Source organism: Suncus etruscus, chromosome 1 (genome assembly GCF_024139225.1).
Source record: "Suncus etruscus isolate mSunEtr1 chromosome 1, mSunEtr1.pri.cur, whole genome shotgun sequence".
Lineage (NCBI taxonomy): Eukaryota > Metazoa > Chordata > Mammalia > Eulipotyphla > Soricidae > Suncus > Suncus etruscus.
The window spans coordinates 126,386,245-126,407,395 of record NC_064848.1 but is presented as its reverse complement, the minus strand read 5'-3'; the positions used below and the strand labels follow the sequence as shown (position 1 = coordinate 126,407,395).

General features: G+C 33.7%; 1 protein-coding gene across 1 annotated transcript in view; it reads right to left on the bottom strand.

Annotated features, from left to right (window-relative positions):
* The window catches only part of CFTR (CF transmembrane conductance regulator), a gene marked incomplete at its 5' end in the record, with an annotated part of 147,980 nt that overhangs the window by 51,506 nt on the left and 75,323 nt on the right, over positions 1–21,151 (bottom strand). Inside the window, 5 exons of the mRNA XM_049778966.1 lie at positions 765–844; positions 4,892–5,142; positions 5,596–5,633; positions 16,320–16,448; positions 19,077–19,803. Of these exons, the coding sequence (XP_049634923.1) occupies positions 765–844; positions 4,892–5,142; positions 5,596–5,633; positions 16,320–16,448; positions 19,077–19,803 (1,225 nt within the window). The remainder of the gene's footprint in view (positions 1–764; positions 845–4,891; positions 5,143–5,595; positions 5,634–16,319; positions 16,449–19,076; positions 19,804–21,151) is intronic.

The window sequence follows — 21,151 nt, the reverse complement described above, 5'->3', positions numbered from 1 at the left end:
CTTATAGAGTCCTAATGCAGTATCTCCTAGATCTCCATCTCTGCCTTCCCTTTCCTCTCCACCTCCATTTCCATCTAATCACAAGCTCATTACCAGGCTGCCTTGAAAACCTCATCCAATATGTCATTCAGGAATAGACTTTGCTATTTTTGACTTTTTTATATACTAAACTGGCTTGAAAACATTTATTTTTTATGAAATATTTAAAAATTATTTTAATACATATTTATTTATGTACCAGGATTACAAACATGTTTGTAGTTTGGTTTCAGTCATAAACAGAATACTACCCTTCACCAGTGCAATATTCACACCACCAATGCCCCCACTCCTAAAACCTGCTTATGTTTCTAGAGAAGTGGAGGTCTTGATGGTAAAGTTTCTGGTTAAGCGTTGTGAGGGTGCTCAGAATAAGGATGGTTTTCACCGTAGTGCACCAAATAATGGCTCTTAATTTTAACATGAAGGGAGGTAAGTGAATTTTCATTAAATTGTGACACCAAAGGTATTTGGTAATTTGAAGGATGCTGGTCCTCTCAATTGACCTGTTTGTAGACAATTATTGCCTTTCATTATAAAGAGATATTGGATTTGAATAGGTAAATGATTCTTACTTATCATTAAATTTAATTCTATTTTAAAGATTTTTATTAACAAAATTCTGAAAATACTCTTAATCAAATGAAAAATTAAACAATATTTTTCTTTTTTAATCATTCAAAGCATGACAAGTGCAGAGATCCTTCATATAAGTTTTTACAAACCTGAATGAAGTCAAATATGGTAAGAGGCAGAAGATCATCCAAAATTGCTATATCTTTGGAGAATCTATTAAGAATCCCACCTATAATATAATATAAAAGAAGGTAAATTCTTCAAAAAATCATAACCTGAAAAATTTGTCAATATATGTTAATGTTAAATTTGGAAAATCACAAAAGCATTTAGAATGCAAATAAGATTAAGCATAGAATCATAAAAAATGTTCAGGATTGTATAAAGATTCTATGTGTGTTCAAGTTATCATCATCCACTTTACTTTTAAATCTTTATAAAAAACAAATTTCTGTGAGATTTATGTAAAAGTAAAATGGTACTCATATTATAAATAAGGTCAGGAAGTGTCTATTACTCATATTCCAACCTTAAAAAATTGGACTTAGTGTCAAGTCATTAACAATTCTATCGTTATTTTCCTTGTCTATATTCCAAAGTACAAAGTCTCTCTCGGACTTCCCACATTTTTTAATCCACTCTGCATAAATGGCTTCATGCCTAGCTGCCCAATATGAAGATCTCTTTTATTATATTCTTCCTACTCTCTTCTGTGATAACATAAGCTTTTACCTGTCTTCCAAACTTTCTGATCCACATTTATAAATCTGATCATTTTCTCCTTCAATGAAAAAATAAAATGACATGAGTATCTCTGTTTTTTTTTTTTTTTTTTTTTTTTTTTTTTTGGGCCACACCCGGTAACGCTCAGGGGTTACTCCTGGCTATGTGCTCAGAAGTTGCTCCTGGCTTGGGGGACCATATGGGACACCGGGGGATCGAACCGCGGTCCGTCCAAGGCTAGCGCACGCAAGGTAGGCACCTTACCTTTAGCGCCACCGCCCGGCCCCTGAGTATCTCTGTTAATGAGACACAACACAAGGTATTGAGATAAGAGGTGAATAAACTATTTTCATTGCCCTGAAAAACTCATTGTTTAGGGTAAAGTGAAATATATAATTAGATAAAATATAACATAATACTACACAAACTAGGTGATATGGAATCTTATATGTTACCCTCTGTTAACAAGGGGATAAAGTTCGAATTCCTGGTTTAATGTTTAATGTTTCCCATACATTGACCTTAAGACCTAGTACAAGTTTCCTTGACTCAAACATTGTTTCTGCCAAATTGATCTATTTACATATATCATACTTTCTCCTATCTTCCCTCCTTTTAGTGTGGCTCCCTCTACTTAAAAATTTTTTTCCACTCATTTATACCGATCAAATCTACATCTCCTTCTGGATGTGACCAAGAGCTCTACTGTGTGAAAAAAAAAAAAACTAGAATCAATGCCTTCCCTTTCTGAACACACAGTACCCTTAATATAACTCATCAGCATTTTTGTGTTACAATGATCTTATCCATGTCTTAATCTGTTTCTTATGTAAATATCATATCTCTTTTTGGATTAAATATTTCTAGAAATAAATGTGATCATGACAGATTAATTTTGTATCACTCATAGCCTTCAGAAAAAACTATATGCATGGAATTATTTATATATTTATTAAAGGAAATCATCATCTCTCTTCTCCAACAATATGTTTCTAGCACATTTGATTAAATATTTATATATTTTACCAATTATACAACTAAGCCAAAAATAGGAGAAAATAGATATGGAACTTATCACTGTTTAGAAAATAAAAATTCACTTTGGTGAAAAGAATTTATGCATGAGGTTTATTATATTTTAAATGATATTGTTATGTCTATTTATGCAGTAATACTTTTGCTCCACTATAGTTTTCTGAACATCTGTTAAGCACTATGCATCTCTTGAAATTGTGCACAGTGATAAAAAATAGTTAAGAGTTATCAAGCCCAATATTTAGTTGTAGAGGAGAATATCTGGGAGATACTAAAATGTACACATTAGCAGAAGAATCATTGGTTGACAACTATATTATAGAATATAAATGCAACGATGAAATATAAATCAGTAATTTTTAAATCATTCTTATATACAGAAATTGCAGCCAGGAGAGTGTCAGAAAAAGGACATTTAGATGTCATAAGATTTTCTTACAATTTTACTTCTCAGAAGCAAATTGGATTAAATATGGAAAGTTTAATGTGAAAAGGAAATGAATGGTAATGAGTTCAACATAAAATTGGAAATATCACTCTGTATGGGCCAATGATAATATAGCAGGTAGAGTTTTGCCTTGCATATAGCTGGCCCAGTAAAATCCCTGGCATCTCATACAGTCCCCTGAGCACTTCCATGAGTAATCCTAAGAACAAAACCAGAAGTAACCCCTGATCATCATGATGTGGCCTCAAAAACAAACAAACCAAAAACGAAGAAAACAGCTGTAAAAGCTGTGAATCATGCTTAAAGGAGTGAAATCCCTTAAAACATGTAAGTGGAAATTAGAATGGAAAGAGCATCCTTTATGAAAACAACACTCCATGAGAGAAAGTAACTGTGGGAGGTTTAATTTCATGTTGGCCATGTCAGAGCTAATAAGATTGTTTCGTTTCATCCTTGTGATCTTCAACAACATTATTTATTTCCCTAGTTTATAGGTATAGAGACAATTCTCAGAAGAGTCAACTTGATAAGGTGATGTTTCAAGTTTTCTGGGGATCAAGCAAAGTCTTAAACAAGGTTTCTGCTCTAGTTACTTGAACTTGTCCATTCCTGTACACTGGGATCTAAGAAAAATACTTTCTCTAGGCCACAATATTCCCATAAAAATGAAATTAGTTGACTAAGAATTTGAGGTTATCTTTAGGATTAATTTTTTTATTTGTTTTTTGCTCTAACCTCCAGGACAGTGATGGGTATATCTAAATGAAGCAAGGATTTGGTAACAAGTAAAGGCTTATTTCAAGAAAATATTCCTTAATAGAGACACTAAAATTCTCTTGCCAAATAATAGATTGATGGGCATGTCTTTCTTATATGTTGAGGTTTTAGATACAAATTTTTATTTCATTTTTATTTTTTTATTTACAGTGCTTCTGTGCCTACCTACTTATTCATCTTTTCATATCATCCCTACCTTGAATATTAAACTAAGTAAGTGCTACAGAAATGAGGGGAGCGATAGCACAGCAGTAGGGCATTAGCGCAGCTGACCCAGGATGGACCTCAGTTCCATCCCCAGCATCCCATATGGTCCCCCGAGCCAGGAGTGATTTCTGAGCACATAGCTAGGAGTGTCACAGGGTGGGGCCCCAAAACCAAAAAAAAAAAAAAAGGGAACAGGGGTAGGCAGAACGTTATTGACCTTGGAATCTTTAAATGGGAATCTGTCTAATGTTACTGATTACTTTCAAAGCATATTTTAACCTGTCATAAGTCTTTTGTCTTTTTATTTCTCTACTGACACTTTCTGTGACATTTTTTGTTGTGTATAATTAGCAAATAAAGTTACATGCATTTAAAGTAAATTATATAATAATATTAGATAAATATTATAATATATTATTTTCAGTGAGTAAACACATCCATCATCTGTCATATTTACCCTTTTTAGTGAGAATTTCAACTTTTACTTTTAGAAAATTCAGTTATACAATATTTATATTAATTATACTCACTCTATATTTTAGATGCCTATTCTTTATTCACCATTTATTAAAATTTATACTCTCCAGTTTCACATCAAGAAAAAGTTTTAATAAATTTGGGGTACCCCTGCCCTCCAAAAAAACAAACAAAAGTATCTAGAATAAACATATATAATCATGTTAGTAAAATTATATGACACCAAATTATTCTAGTCTACGAATAGGCTTTATCAGTAATATAATTTCATGTTTTCCTTAATCACCTGGAACCTTCTTTTCTAAATAAGACTACACATGGGTGAAAATTGCCTGGTAAGGAACTAGAACAAATATTTGAAGAGAGAAGTAAAACTGAGCCAGAACAGCCAGCTTCAGCTACAATTCCATCAGCATTACATTCTAAGAAACCAATTACTCTAATTAACTGATAAAAAAAATAGCGTAAGTTATAATATACAATTAACTAAGAAACACACGGATCAGTTTAGAGGAGATTCAACAAAAGACAATAGGCAAAAAGTCACTACAACTACCAGCAAATCAGCTGACCTACTTCTGTTATTTGTAGTCAGTATGTAGTCAGTACCTGCTTTCAGTGTGTTGAGGGTTGACATAGGTGCATGAAGAATAGAATGCAGCATTTTGTGGTGTAAAATTTTCGACACTGTGATCAGAGTGTGTACCAGAGGCAAACCTCTGAAAATTCCCAGAGCAAGCAAAGTGTCAGCAACTCCCACATAAATGTAAAAAAAATAAAATGAGCTGGTGTTGGTGACGATAACTCCATAGGTGCTATTTGCAAGCTCAGTTCCATTCTCTTTGCCTAATTCAGGTTGTCTAGAAAGCAAAAAGGAAAACAGTTATTCTGTAATGGAACTTTCCTGTTGAAATCGCAGTACAGTATGTGGAAGCAAATCTGAATCTGAGTCTTCAAGAACACTGTCCATTTTATCACCTGAGTTTGTATCTTTCACCACAACACTCAGTATTGCAATGAATTAGATTTTGGTACCATTAAAACAGAACAAGTGTACCTTTATTAAATTTTGAGATTACTAAGTGTATAATATTGTTTTAAATACTATCACATTATAGGGAAACAAAATACATTTAGTTCTCTAGACATTGACAAGGCTATAGGAAACATAATGCTCATAATTTAAAAGAATTTGACTTTCCTCTATCATACTACTGTGGGGAACTGAAGTACAATGGATATTACGATGCTTAGTAAGACTCAGACAATCAATACAACAAAATAAAACTCACAACAGGACTTAGGATACTCACTTTTCAAGTATCCACAGCACCACCAGAGACAAAGCAACCTGAAATAGAACAACAAAGAGATGATCTTTTCTCAATATCTTACCTACTCTCCCAAATAATTCTACCACTGTCAATACACAGATACACCAATTTTTATTTTTCTTTGTTTTGCTTTTCTTCAACTGTAATAATTATTGTAGGGACTACTATTTTGGTGAGAACATAAAAAACTAGTGGAATTCATATTTCACTGAATGAAAGACCTTATCATTTCTCAATTAGTCCTGGAAGAAAGTGATCTCTATTTAACTGCATCTATCCATTTATTTTCATAGAAGAACTAAGGATATAGGAAAAAAAAAAACCCAGTTGCCATGCTTGCACCAGGTCAGTTCATAGACTCATTCTTTTCTCCTAAAAGATGTAAATCAAGCCTTGAAAAATCATGGGTACACCAGCCATGAAGCAAAAAGCTGGCAATCTCAGGAGAGGACAGGACAAGCCCCAACCGACTGAAGCCTAGCCTGCCACATCCATCAACCATAATCATCACTTTGTCTGTGGCCCTGCCTCACCACTCCTCTTCAATTCTCTTCAGAGATACCAATCTGACTAAATTTCAGGAATGCTGGTATTTGAGTTTATATCACCAGGGTTTTGTTGGGTTTTTTTCCTGTCCTCTCTCAAACTGAGGTTGAAAGCCTCTAGAAGGACTCCACCCATTTTCAGCTTATTTGATTTTTTACCCCATTCTATTGCTTTTCTTGCCTTCAAACAAAACCACATAACTCGAACTATCTAGCTCGGCCTCTCAAATAGAGGAGGAAACAAGGAAGGGTACAAGGGCCAAACAGATATATGATCACTAGTAGTAAGCTAGACATAGAGGGACCACTTACTCTAGCAGCCCGGGGGGGAGGGGTGTGAGGGTGGGGTAGGGGATATTGGTTGCAGGAAGGGAATGGGGGTGAAGGGAGAACAAATTTGGTGATGGAAATTCCCGATTCAATGATAATATGTAGCTAAAATACGACTGTGAAAGATATGTAAGCCAATATAGTCAAAATAAAAATTAAAAAAAAAAAGTGTGGACACTCCCTCTACAACCTTCTTCCAGAGGCCTGGCAGCTGAGAACATGCCTCACAAAAGCCACAGTATCAGTAATAGTGCTTTGAATTCCTGGACAACTTCATTAATTTGATGCTGTTCCCTACAGGAATACACCAATTTAGACGCCAATGTGTAGCTGAGGTCACTCAATCTTTGGAAACAAATGAAATAACAGAACTTACAGCTAACAACAGGAGCTTATTAAACTTTCCGCCATTATCTGAATGACTTCATTGGAGACAATAATTTTCACAAATTTGCTTTATTTTCTTTCCTTTTTTTTTTTTTCTTTTCTTTTTCTTTTTTTTTGGGGGGGCCACACCCGGTAACGCTCAGGGGTTACTCCTGGCTATGTGCTCAGAAGTTGCTCCTGGCTTGGGGGACCATATGGGACGCCGGGGGATCGAACCACGGTCCGTCCAAGGCTAGCGCACGCAAGGCAGGCACCTTACCTTTAGCGCCACCGCCCGGCCCCTATTTTCTTTCTTTTTAAAATTTTTTTACTTCTCTTCCTTTTCTTTCTTTCTTTCTTTTTTTTTTTTTTTTTTTTGTTTGGGCCACACCCGACAGTGCTCAGGGGTTATTCCTGGCTGTCTGCTCAGAAATAGCTCCTGGCAGGCACGGGGGACCATATGGGACACCGGGATTCGAACCAACCACCTTTGGTCCTGGATCGGCTGCTTGCAAGGCAAACGCCGCTGTGCTATCTCTCCGGGCCCTCACTTTCTTTTTTTAATTTCTAGTATTTTTAAAACTTTGCTCTCACTTATATAGAAACAAATGTCTTTCCTAATGACCTAATTTGAGATAAAATAATTATGGCAAATTTGCTTGTCACTGGTCTCTCTCTCTCTCTCTCTCACTCTCTCTCTCTCTCTCTCTCTTTCTCTCTCTCTTTCTCTCTCTCTCTTTCTCTCTCTCTTTCTCTCTCTCTTCCTCTCTGTCTCTGACCTTTATCCATATCCCCAATATTGTATATATAAAAGAGAGAAAAAGAAAAAAAAGAAAAACAAACAAAAAATTTACTTATCACTGTACTTATTTTTTTAATTTTCTTTCTTCAGTTCTTTCTTTACTATTTTTCTTTCTATTCTTTGTAAATAAATTTTCTCTCACTTATCTGGAAGTAATGCATCTTGGTCATCTATGTCAATTATGTGATGCATTTTCTTTAAATGAAGTAAAAAATAAAGAACTAAGAGTATCGTTAAATATTTTAAATTATAAAAAATTTCTTACAAATGTACTAATAATCTCTGGTGGTAAGTTATTTACCTGATTCTTTGATATTAGTGATGTCACCTATTGAGCAATATTTATGAGACTTTGAGACCAGTGATTGAGAAGATAAAATTGTATTTATTAAAATCGATTAAAAATTTAGCTATAAGAATTGTTTATGAATAAAATACATTAAAATTAAACTGTATATTATTGGTATTAAAGTATCTCAGCCTTTCTCAAAGTGCAAAGGGACAAATGTTCTGGGCCAAAACTAAGGAAAACACTTTTAATTCAGAAATGTGGTTTCTGTAGTTTCTTTGATATCTACATTTTTTTACTTTGTTCTATTTTGATTTGATATTATATTTTACTTTATTCCATTGAATAAAAATATTGTGTTGATACATTTGTAATATAAGTGAAAAACAATCAAAGCAGCTTACAAAAACTGGTCAGTGTAATATAATTATTCACTATTTCTTATTTAAAAAAAAGAGTCCAGCTATGCATAAAAGCAATGGAACCCCCTCATTCGAACTGCTTATACTAACTAGAAAAAAATTCTAATGTCTGAAATAAAATATTAAACAAAAATATTTGGAGCATACAGAAACAACTGAGTAAACACATTCTAGCATCACATGTCCAAATTATTTTGAAGTTATATAGTTCAGGCAGTTTATAACATCATAGTGGGTAATTAAAAAGAAAAAGCGAAAGAATACTTATTTTAATATTTTTCACTATTTTAAACATGAATGATAATGAATGGACTATCCTATGGAAATCAGTATGATCTAGACCAGCGATGGTGAACCTATATAGTAGGCGTGCCAGCTGTGGAACTCAAAGGCCTTGCAGCTGGCATGCAGGAAGTTCACATTTAAGATATGCTACGGGGCGGGAGGCGAGTGTGCCGGTGTCTGCTTTGCAGCTCACATGGCAACAGGGTCGGACTGGCCATTGGGAGGACATGCTGGCACTTTGAGGAAATTCTTTGGTTTTATGTGGTAGTTTGGGCACTCGGGCTCAAAAAGGTTAGCTATAACTGATCTAGACCATCTCTGTCCAATAAAAGTTCACAGTAATAGAAATATTTTTAACTATTAAATATCATTGCTATATATTATGGATGACCTTTAATCACTTGAAATGTAGATAATGTGTTAGTAAATCAATTTTAAATTTGATTTTGATACGCTAATTTAATTCATAAGTAGTGACCTGTATGGACAGTTTATACATCATAACTTCTATATGTATATGAAACAGTTATTATACATAAAGTTACATATAAGAAATCTGATGACAATATTCTCTAAGGGAAGGCCCATAAATACATAATAATATGATACTTTACAGAAGGTGCTAAGTTTTTAAAAAAGAAAATAATATTTAGAAACTATAACAGAATTGAGATTATTTAAATTTTTTATGTAGGGATAATTATAATGAGTAGAAGTTATGTCTCATAGTATAAACTATGATATACAAAGAAGCCAAGTGCCTATATTTGAAAGACTTATTTTCTAAGTGAATTAGTAATTAACTTAAGAGATATTGGATACAGAAACTGATCATGTATTTGGAAAAAAACTATAGCAGCATGCTATATAAGATGTGACTTAGAACTAGTCACACCATTTTAGTAGAGCCAGAATATTTCTTAAAGCAGTGTTTTGTAGTTTTCTTTGTATAGGTCCTTCACCTCTTTAGTTAAATTGACTCCAATTTATTTAAGTTTCTGTGGCACTAATGTGAATGGAATTGTTTTTTAAATATCCATCCATTTCTTCTCTATCATTATTTGTGTATAAAAAAGGCCCTTGATTTTTGCATGTTAATTTTGTAACCTGCTACTTCGCTATATGAATCTATTGTTTCTAGAAGCTCTTTGGTAGTTTTGGGGTTTTCTAAATATAGTAGCATGTCATCTGCAAACAGTAAGAGCTTTATTTCTTCCTTTTTTATCTGGATGCTCTTGACATCTTTTTCTTGCCTAATTGCTATGACAAGTAAATCCAGTACTATGTAGAGCAAGAATATATTCAAACCTATGAGGAAATCTACCACAACATAACTTATCTAGATACAACTTTCATATTCACAACTAAATAAAATAGGTTTGAAAAAGAAGAAAACTGCCAAGAACAGAATAATTAGGTCAAATATTAAAAAGGCTCAAAAGTGCAAAACAAGATAAAATGGTTCAACATCCTATCCTACAGAACTGAAAGGAAATATTAAAAAAAAACACTCAAAATTATCTCACTATGGATTATCTTCAGAGCTTTTGAAGATTACTGAAGATTCTTAGCAATTGGCTTCTTTGTATGAATTCTCAACACTCTAAACATGAAGGTATTTAACAACATCAATCTGAGGTCACAGAGATACAGCTGGTAGGGTGCTTGCCTTGCATGAGGCTAACCCAAGTTCAGTCCTCAACATCCTATATCATTCCCTGAATCCACCAGGAGTGATTCCTGAGTGCAGAATCATAATTAACCCTTGAGCAAAAACAAAACAATCATTTTCAATCATCATCATCATCACCATGTCTCTCTCCCTCCCTACCTTCTCTCTCCATCTCTCCCTCTGTCCCTCATGTGACATCCAAACTATTTTTCATGTAGCAGAGTGATCTTTTTCTTAAACTTTAAAAAGGTCACATAATACGTTAGCTGAATCTTCCTAGTAAAAAAATCCAAAGTTCACACCACAGCTAATGGTCCTGAAAGTCTATTTTTCAACAACACTACATCTCACTCACTTCTCTCCCTAAAATTCCATTCATCAAGGTATTTTCATGTCCTTGTTTTTCTCTATCAATAGTCTTTAGGTGTCAGCTAGAGGTCATTTTCTCAGAAAGACCTCCCTGCCTATACCCTTTTCCCACTTTTACCTTAATGAATTGTTTATCTCCTGCCATTATCATATCTGTGATTACTTTCATCATAATGTTCTTAGGAAGGAGTATGGAGAGAGAGATAACCCAATTATCCTTCACAGCCTTTACTACTGCATCACATCACTGGCCCCATCAAATGTTATTGTCTCTTTATTCCCTTGGAGTGGTTTTTGTAAGCAGAACAAATAGAAATTTTTCTTCCATCTCACTATATTTCCAATACCTATCATTGGTTAACATTATGAATTCAAAAAATTCATGTGAACTAAAGGAATGAACAGATCAAAGACTATGTAAACAAAACATAAATTTCTAGAGAGATAAAATTATAAATATTACAAAGTTGAAGACAGATAACATGTTATATATAGAAAAGATAAAAAATCAAAGTTGGTTTATTCTACAATCTTTGTACATATAAGAAAATGCAACTCACAAAATGAATCTGTATAAATGAATATAAACATGATTGATATTTTGGCTTTTTTTAGTGGGTTTTTTTTTTTTTTTTTGGCAACACTCTGCTGCACTCAGGAGTTATTCCTGAGTCTGTACTCAGAAATTGCTCCTGGCAGGTTTGGGACACCATATGGGATGCCAGAAATCAAACCCGGGTTGTCCCGGGTAGGCTGCATGCAAGACAAATGCACTATTGTGGTACAAATGCACTATTGTGGTGCTATCTCTCCAGTTACAGTCCCCCCTTTATTTTGTTTTATATTTTGGCTTTTCATCCCCCAAACAAAGCAAGATAAATTTTAACATTATGATTATACAATATTAGTATATTCCATCTCTATTTTCTTTTTTTCCTCACTATGTACACAGTACATAAAATCATGCCTAGCATATAGTAGAAACTCAAGGTATTGTTTGAGATGGTAGTTGTGAATGAACTAGTAAAACTAAAGTGACACTGTAATATGAACTAATACTCATATTTTAGAGTTTCAGAAAGCACATAATATCCTAAAACTTAGGCTCATGCCAAAAGAAATCACCTTAACAACATAAATAGCAATTAATAGCAGTGGTATTAAAAGAGTGCATTTTATATGTATTTTACATGTTCATTTAACTGAACAAATGAACCTCAGGATTCCTCATAAACAAAAAGGAAATAAATTTTAATAATATAGATGTGTGACATATTTCTAAAATATCATAAGATAAAAGCACTAAACACAAGTTTTTGTACTCACCAACAATCCTCTTGTTCTTGTAAAAATAAACTATTATCTGCATCACACACACAATTACACATACACACACCCTGCTTGTGTCTGCCACATAAGAGCACTAGAAAGCCCAAGAATATCTAGAAAAAAATTATTGCTCATATCTGTGATAATGATATCTAAAAATTATATCTAAAAATAATACTGAAAATGTAAAAAACATTTTAGCACAAGAAAAAAATGTGCCTTGATCTATCTGTAGTGAATATTAAACTATAAACAAGGTGCAAAAGAACTTAACTATCTTCCTGGATGACTTGTACTATCATTTGAACCATGAAGAAAAACACCAACAACATATTTCAATTAATGAGAAAAGGCTACGCGGTATTAAAAAAGGAGCTTACCTGTTCCTATCATTGATATACTCTCTAATATGTAGTGAATTAAATAACAGCAGCTAAGCTGAAATTTGTTACAATGAGCTACTTCATTTTATTTTCTTGATACTATTGTAATAATTTTGCCCTATTTTTGCAAATTCGATTAATAATTATAGAATGGTTGGGATTTTCCTTTAAGTTTTATTAAATTGGAAAAAAATAAATAAATAAGGTGCTTATTTTAAAGGAAAAAAATACGAAGGCTAGCTTAGTGGTTGAAAGTTCAATGCCTTGTGAATCATGTATTTCAACCCTATTGCAACTCATATGAGCTGAGCATGATACTGGCAATTCTACCCATTGTGGCACCCCTCATGCCCTCATAGAGTGCAACCTTCAGTAGAGAGCCAGGTGTAAGGTGAGTACCACAAAAAAGATGCTTCAGCATTGCAATCCCTAGCAAGTATGTGTGTGAATACCCCTGGAAAACAAGGCAACTGTGATATATTGTGACCTAATGTGAACAACCTTTTCAGCTGTGTGCAATCCTGATCATTGAGCAACCAAAGTAACAATGGAAAAAGAGGATTGAAAAAGACAAAAAAAAATTAACTTTTGATACAAAAAAGGCAAGAGAATTGTAACTGAATTTTAATGAATGTGCCATTTAGCATTATCACTGTATATACATTGAAAACAATTACCATCACCAATTTATCTTAGTCGAAATTCCCAAAGTGATGTAAGTAGTAATAGCTCCAGAATACTGCTCAAAAATTCTCACAATTTATTACATTATTTTCTACCTCAAAATGATATACTAATTGTTCTATTAAAAATTAAGTTTGTGCACTAAATATGAGAGAACAATCAAAGCATATAGTTTAGTTTTATAGCAGTAGTATACTCTATAGTAACTTAATTCTTTGTCTAAAGACAAAGAACAACTGTATTCTGATTCAGCAAGTAATAATACTGTATGGCAACTCATTAACTAAATTTTAATTAATGACACCATTTGAGAGGTGCATTAATTTTAAAAACTCAGTAGAGATGCATGGGACATAGCTTCTGTAAATTCATATAAATCATCGCCATTCCATCTCTATTTTCTTTTTTTCCCCACTATGTACACAGTACATACATTTTGACATATCCTTCCAACTTATTCCTTTCTAAGGGACAAAAGAACTGAGCTATTATTCAGTTTATTTTTATGTGGCACAATAAAACAATTTAGAAGCATTACGTCCAAACTGTTCTTAATTTAACTTTAAGAACATTTTTTCTGAGTTCTGTAAGTGGAAAACAATTAACGTGATTAAGCAGAGATTGAAATGACTAAAATTATAAAGGGCTCTTTTAAAATTAAAAGTGATATAGGGCTGGTTTTAATCAAATGTTGGTCATTTGGTATGGCTGGCAGATATTAATGAGGTAATTTTGAAATATATAACAATGAGTAATCAAAACTTGGGTGCAAATATTGAAATATGTATTTTATGTGCAAAAGCACTTATTAATATTTTCATTATATCACTGTTATGAATATAATAAAAATGACATAGCATTAAATGAGAACATAAACTGTTTAATAAGTACCAACTATTATATTAAATATTTTAACCCACAAAAATGGTTCATTGCTATCAGTGAGGATCAGAGGCTCAGAGCTTAATGAACTTTCTCAAGGTACAGTGTTAATAACAAGAAAAAAAGAGAAATCAGGTTCAAACCAGTCTGACACTATAGTAAATATTATGCTGCACTGCACTTTGCATTAAGCCTCCTTCTTGCATCCTGTTAATCTAAAATGATAGGAAAAATTAATTTTTGGTGGTGAGTTTGTTGCTGAAATATTTTATGCACGAAACTCTACAATTTACAGCTTTGCAAACTACATGCCTTTAAACAACAAAAACAACAACAACAAAAAAAAGAGCAGGGGTTAGGAGTTATTATACAATGGGTAGGAAGTTTGCTTTGCATGTAGCCAACCCAGGTTCAATCCCCAGCATCCATTTGGTCTCATAAACACTGCCAGGAGTACTGGCAAATCCTGAGTGTAATCAGGAGTAATCACTGAATACTGCCAGGTGTAACCCCAAAACAAAAACAAATAGAAGAATCATTACCAGAATCAGATAGTTGGAAATGGTCATTTAACAGTGAATTTAGTTATAAGTGCACAATTGTGTTGTATTTTTGGATTTTTAACACTATCATACTTGATCAGAGTAATGATATTTTTATGTGGGCTTCTTAATCAGTTAGAAATTTTGATTAAGCTTAACAGTGATGAAGCATGTAACTGTATGTTTAGGCTATCATTATTTGTACTGAACATATCTAGGAGTGTCCTATGGAATACATATCTGGAGCATTCACTCATGTTCATGAGTTAAATTTAAACCATCAGTATGTTTTGGTGTGCCATGCTGTGTTCCTTTGTTATATTTTACTGTATCAACTACTCACATTTTAAAACAGGAAACTTTGAGTTGTGACTTAGAGATAAAAATTCATATTTTGCATGCCCAAGACTTGGATTCAAATACCAGCACCACAAAACAACAATAATTACAGGAAAAGTTTACAGTAAATATGGGTTTCCAAATTGGCAAATAAAATATTGCAAATAAAAAGATTTAACAAAAATTATCCCAAATTCCATTATTGCAATTGCATAGATGTTGCCAACCTGTAGTTTGGGAGAATATGTGTTCCTCATTCTGCCTCATAGTAACCACCACTGGCATGCTCTGCCAGTCCCCTTTGGCATTTTTTTTTTGTTTTGTTTTTGGTTTTGGGGCCACACCCAGCGGTGCTCAGGGGTTACTCCTGGCTGTCTACTCAGAATAGCTCCTGGCAGGCACGAGGGACCATATGGACACCGGGATTTGAACCAACCAGCTTTGGTCCTGGATCAGCTGCTTGCAAGACAAACGCCACTGTGCTATCTCTCCGGGCCCCCCTTTGGCATTTTTATGGCTGTTCCTGCTGCAGAGACAAGTCTGATTTTCCTTTAAATTTCAGGACATTTTTGATAAGGAACTAAATTAAGGCCTATGGTACCAACATACATATGACCTAACCTCTTTTGTATTTTGCTAATATAGAACCCACATCCAGCACATATAAAAACAAATATTGATGTAAAAGACAAATAATTTCTGCAATCAAGTAGGTGATTTTATTCTCTAAAGCTGTTGCTAAAATATGAGTTACCAGTATATATTTACTTCCTTCTGTGAGAAAACAGTTTTTAAGGTGGTGATTCATAGCTCTACATATTTATTAACAACGCAACATACTTATACTCAAATACATTTTAAAATTTGTACAAAAAGATTTTGTGTTTGAATTTAAATCAGCATAAAGGCATTTGAATTTGAGCTTCTACACCTATTAAAATAATAAAATACTTGTTATGCCATGTATGACATAAAATACCAAAGGGATTCCGTATTACATAAGATAAAATCTATTTAAAAATCTATGCATATTAAACAATGTTAATTATATTATGCATGTTTATGAATATATGTTTATATGTATTCATGTAAAAATGGCATACATTTTGACATATCCTTCCAACTTATTCCTTTCTTTTTTTGGGGGGGGGCCACACCCAGCGTTGCTCAGGGATTACTCCTGGCTGTCTGCTCAGAAATAGCTCCTGGCAGGCACGGGGAACCATATGGGACACCGGGGATTCGAACCAACCACCTTTGGTCCTGGATCGGCTGCTTGCAAGGCAAATGCCGCTGTGCTATCTCTCCGGGCCCCAACTTATTCCTTTCTAAGGGACAAAAAGAACTGAGCTATTATTTAGTTTATTTTTATGTGGCACAATAAAACAATTTAGAAGCATTACGTCCAAACTGTTCTTAATTTAACATTAAGCCATAGCAAAGTTTACAATAAAACATTCTTACCTCAGCCAGAAAAATAACTAAACACCAAATTAGCACAACAATTAAATTCTTATGAATAGTAACATATCGAAGGTATGTGTTCCATGTGGTCACTGCTGGTATGTTGTCCACGTCATCAAAAAAACACTCCTAAAAAACATAGATATTACAGTGAGACAATACATATAATATATTTTTCTAATGCTGTTGTGGTTCTATTTTGAATGTGTTGAAATAAAAAATACCATTTGAATCTCAGTGGATTTAACATATATAAATCCTGTGAATAACATATATATTATCAACCTAGGGGGCCGGAGAGGTAGCACAGTTGTCAGGTGTTTGCCTTGCACGCGGCCAAAACAGAACAGATCCTGGTTCGAATCCTGACATCCCATATGGTCTCCTGAGCCTGCCTGGAGTGACTTCTGAGCATAGAGCCAGGATCTGAGCACCCCCGGGTGTGACCCAAAAACCAAACCAAACCAAAGCAAAACAAACAAAAAATATATATATACACATATTTATTATCAACCTAATATTTAGTATTATGTCTATTGAAGTGATATAACATTTTTAAAAATAATAAATGTTCTAATTTAAATTGTAAAAACATGTTAATACTAATATTTAATTATTTTTGGAAAAATTTATCATTTTAATATTTATTAATCTTTTGTCTTTGTTTCAGGGCCATAACCAGAAGAACTGAGGGCTTATTCCTGGTGGGCTCCTGAAATCATATGGAATTCCAGGGATAAAACTTGGTTCTGCTGCATGCAAGGCAAGCACACACTTGTTGTACAATTGCTCTCATTCCATGTCTACTATTTTAATGTTTAACCAAATGTATGAGATTTACAAAGAGGTAAAAAAAAGATGAGAGTTACCAAGTTACATGGACAAGTTACATGGACAAATATATTTGGGAATTTTGCTAGTTCATACAGTTTTTTGACTGATATAATGGTAACAGAAGTAACCCCTAAGCATCACTGGGTGTGGCCCAAAAACAAAAACAAAAAAAAAGTAGCTTATTAGTCAAAGATCATTTTTACAATTAATGTTTCTTAAAAATATTCATTCAGGGTGAAACTGTAGGGCATTTGTCTTGCTCGCACTAACCTAGGACAGACCAAGGTTTGATCCCCCGGCGTCCAATATGGTCCCCCAAGCCAGGAGCGATTTCTGAGCCCATAGTCAGGATTAACCCCTAAGCATCACCGGGTGTGCCCCCCCAAAAAAAACCCAAAAAAACATTTTTTCATTCAGCTTTATATTACAAGTATACTTTTAAAGAATGGAATAAATTTGGGCTGGAGAGCTATAGCATGGAGGTAGGGTATTCGCCTTGCATGCAGAAGGATGGTGGTTCGAATCCTGGCACCCCATGTGGTCTCCAGAGCCTGCCAGTAGAGATTTCTGAGCAAAGAGCCAATAGTAATTCCTGATTGCTGCCAGGTGTGAACCAAAAACAAAAACAAAAAAAAGGAACAAATTTACAGATTTACAAATCATATATATGTAATAATAGGTATGTAATAATAGTCATGACTGATCATGACTATTCATAATAATCATTATGTAATTTTAAAAATTGTAGGACTTTTTTCTTTTTAAAGGGAGTCAAATTCATGGACTTTTACATGCGAGGCATGTCTTTCATCTTTCAAATCATATCCCTGGATCTAGAGTTTCCCAATTCTGTTTTCTTATTTACAAGGCAGACACTTTTGTCCAAAGGATGCTACTTGACTTTTGATTTGTCAATGTTTAGGCCACTCTTTATTATTTATTTAGTTAGTTAGTTAATTATTTTGTTTTCTCTGTGATACCCAGCAGTGTGAGGTCTCATTTTTGGCTCTGCATTCCACTCAACGATTGCCTGATGGGGCTCAAGGGAACATATATGCTGCCAAGGACTGAACTCAGTTTGGACACATGCAAAAAAAGCATCCTATCTATTGTACTACAACCATGACCCTCATTTATGGCATTCTTAAATGATATATACTAATAAATATGTTGATTTATTACAACTGTGTCTAGTTCACTGAAGATATTTATAGAAAAAATGTAATAAAAAGACACAAAAACTCTTGTATTCTATATTACATTTTGTTTGAAGATTAACAGCCTTTAAGAAATGGAGAGATATAACAAGGGTTAACGTGTTTGCCTTGCATGCAGCTGACCTTTGTTTGATCTTTGGCATCTCATTTACCTGCCCACCACCAGGAGTCATCCCTGAATACAAAGTAAGAGATAACCCCTCAGCACAGCCAGGTGTGTCCCCAAATCAAAAATAACTAATAAATATAAAACATTTTAATTTTAAAATGTATAATAGTAAGAGAAATAACTCTAGTTATTATCCCTAGCATGTACAAGATCTGAGTTTGATTGCATGGTTCCCTGGTATTTTCAGGAATGGTCTTAGTGGCCTTTGAGTGCCAATGGATTGAGTACCACCATCCTTGCATAGTGCTAAGCATTGTCCTTTTGAAAGAGCCAGGCCTATTATATATCTCAAATAGGCCGTTTTTGTACAAACCAATATTTCTATAAGTAGATATAAGTGCAGCAAAAAAGGCATATAGTTGGTTCTTTCACATTTTGAAGTTGCTTACATAAAGTTATATATACTTTAGGTTTTTAGAATCTTAAGATCAACTTCATCCTAAACCCAAACTTTAAGTTGCATTATATTCGATACATTGCTTTCTATTCAATTTCACATGGGAGGGACAGAGAACCACACTAATAATTTTGACACACCTTTAAGTCTTCTTCATTAATTTCTTCACTTATTTCCAAACCACTGTCTTGAGATAGCCGTCTTGAGTATATATCCCTTTCTGTGAAGTTCCCCTGAGGGGCCACGGACATTTTTCTAGCAGATGCAGCTATCCTTCGGTGAATGCTTGGACCTTGGTTCACCGAAGAACGTGTCATCAGGTTCAGGACAGACTGTCTCCTGCACCCCTGTAATGTGGGACCAGTGTTGAAGACATTGCTTCGAGGAAGGATAGCCTCCCCCTGCTCAGAATCTGGAACCAGAGACAGTCTTCTCTCTAAAGGCCCATCAGAGTCTTCGTCAATACCATTCATTTGTGCTGGACTCTTTTGAGCAATCGAAAACTTTCTTGTGGAGTTGATAGGATTGAGAATAGAGTTCTTCCTTTTTTCAATGAACTCTCCCGTCTGTTTAAACGATTGTTTTTTTGATTCATTCCGGGAGATAGCAGCATCTCCTTCCACTGAGAAACGTCGTAGAGTCTCCGTTAAGATGGAATTTCTTCTTTCTGCACTAAACTGATCAAAAGAATCATATCCCATGAGCTTTGAGCTGAAGTCTGGCCGTAGATTTTGTAGTTCAGAAAATGTTCCATAAAAATAGCTGCTCCCTTCATGTAAAATTAATATTTTGTCGGCTTTCTTTAAATGCTCCATTTTAGAAGTGACCAAAATTCTAGTTTTGTTGGCCATCAATTTACAGACACAGCTTTAAGAATATAGAAAGATATAATGGTATCAATGTTATAAGCACATTACTATGCAAACTAAAATGCTACATATTTATATTTATTATGGAATTCTTACACAAAACTTCTGCTGTGTCATATAAATATATTAAAATTATCCTAAAGGTAAAGATCCAAGAATTTGGTATATTTTGAACTTTTTTAGCATAAAATATTTTACTATTGTATTACTATATCATAAGAAATATAGTTGAGTATTAACAAACTAAAATGGAATTAAATGTCTGATATTCGATAAATGCCCTCTAGAAATCTATTTATTCACCTAAAAACTGAGAAAATGGTTAAATGACCTTTAAGATCTCAGGAAGTTTATATTTTATGTCTTCTAAAAGTTCAGAACTTTCTCATACTTTCAATTTTCTATTAATTTCCTTTTATATTTTTTACATTTACATCTTTTTATTAATAATTTCCTTTTATATTTTAAGCTAACTAACATCAAATCTGAGAATTGGTGATAAATTTGATTTCCCACTCAGAAAATTTATTTCTACTTCCTTAACGTGTTTACCCTGTAGTGTAGAAGTGAATCCTAATTAAAACCACTTATGGGAGGTCAATTTTATATTTATGCTTTTGGGGGATGACCACATAGTAGTGTTCAGTGCTACCTCTTGCCTTTATACTCAGTAATTGCTCCAGGACGGTGCTCAGGGGATGATGAGGAGTCAGGAACTAAATATGGTTCCCCTGCATTTAAAATGCATATACTCAGTTCTTTGAGCTATTTCTTTGGTACTTTGTACCAAAATTATATATTGTATTAAAAAAGCATCAGTTTAGATTACTCTAACATATTAGAACAGTTATTTTATATAGTTAGTAAGTTACTTATCACTATTTCAGAATTATAAAAACAGTATCTTAGGTATTGAGTTTAAATAATTTCTCAAGAAAGTGTTTCAAGGAATAATGGAGCCATCTATCTACACCTACATTATCTATATCCCTATTGCTTAAATTTTTTATTATGCAACTAAATTATTTTATAGTACATGAAATGATGTACTATGAATTTGAAATAAAGTCATTTAGTTGCCTCTTCATGTACATTGAGTCCTCATTAAAATTCCAATAAAATGTAAATTGAGGACAAGGTTCTGGATAAGGTATTGAGGGATATTAAATAAAATTCATCTACATTAAAACATTCAGCATGGGTAGTTTTTAAGCAATTTAACATCTAAGCAGGAAATAAATAATGCTAGCATAAACAATCAAAACTTTAAGCTTCATATCATTTTAAAATAATAGGAGATATGCCACAAGTCAATAACTCTATAAAACTACTTATTATAATTGACT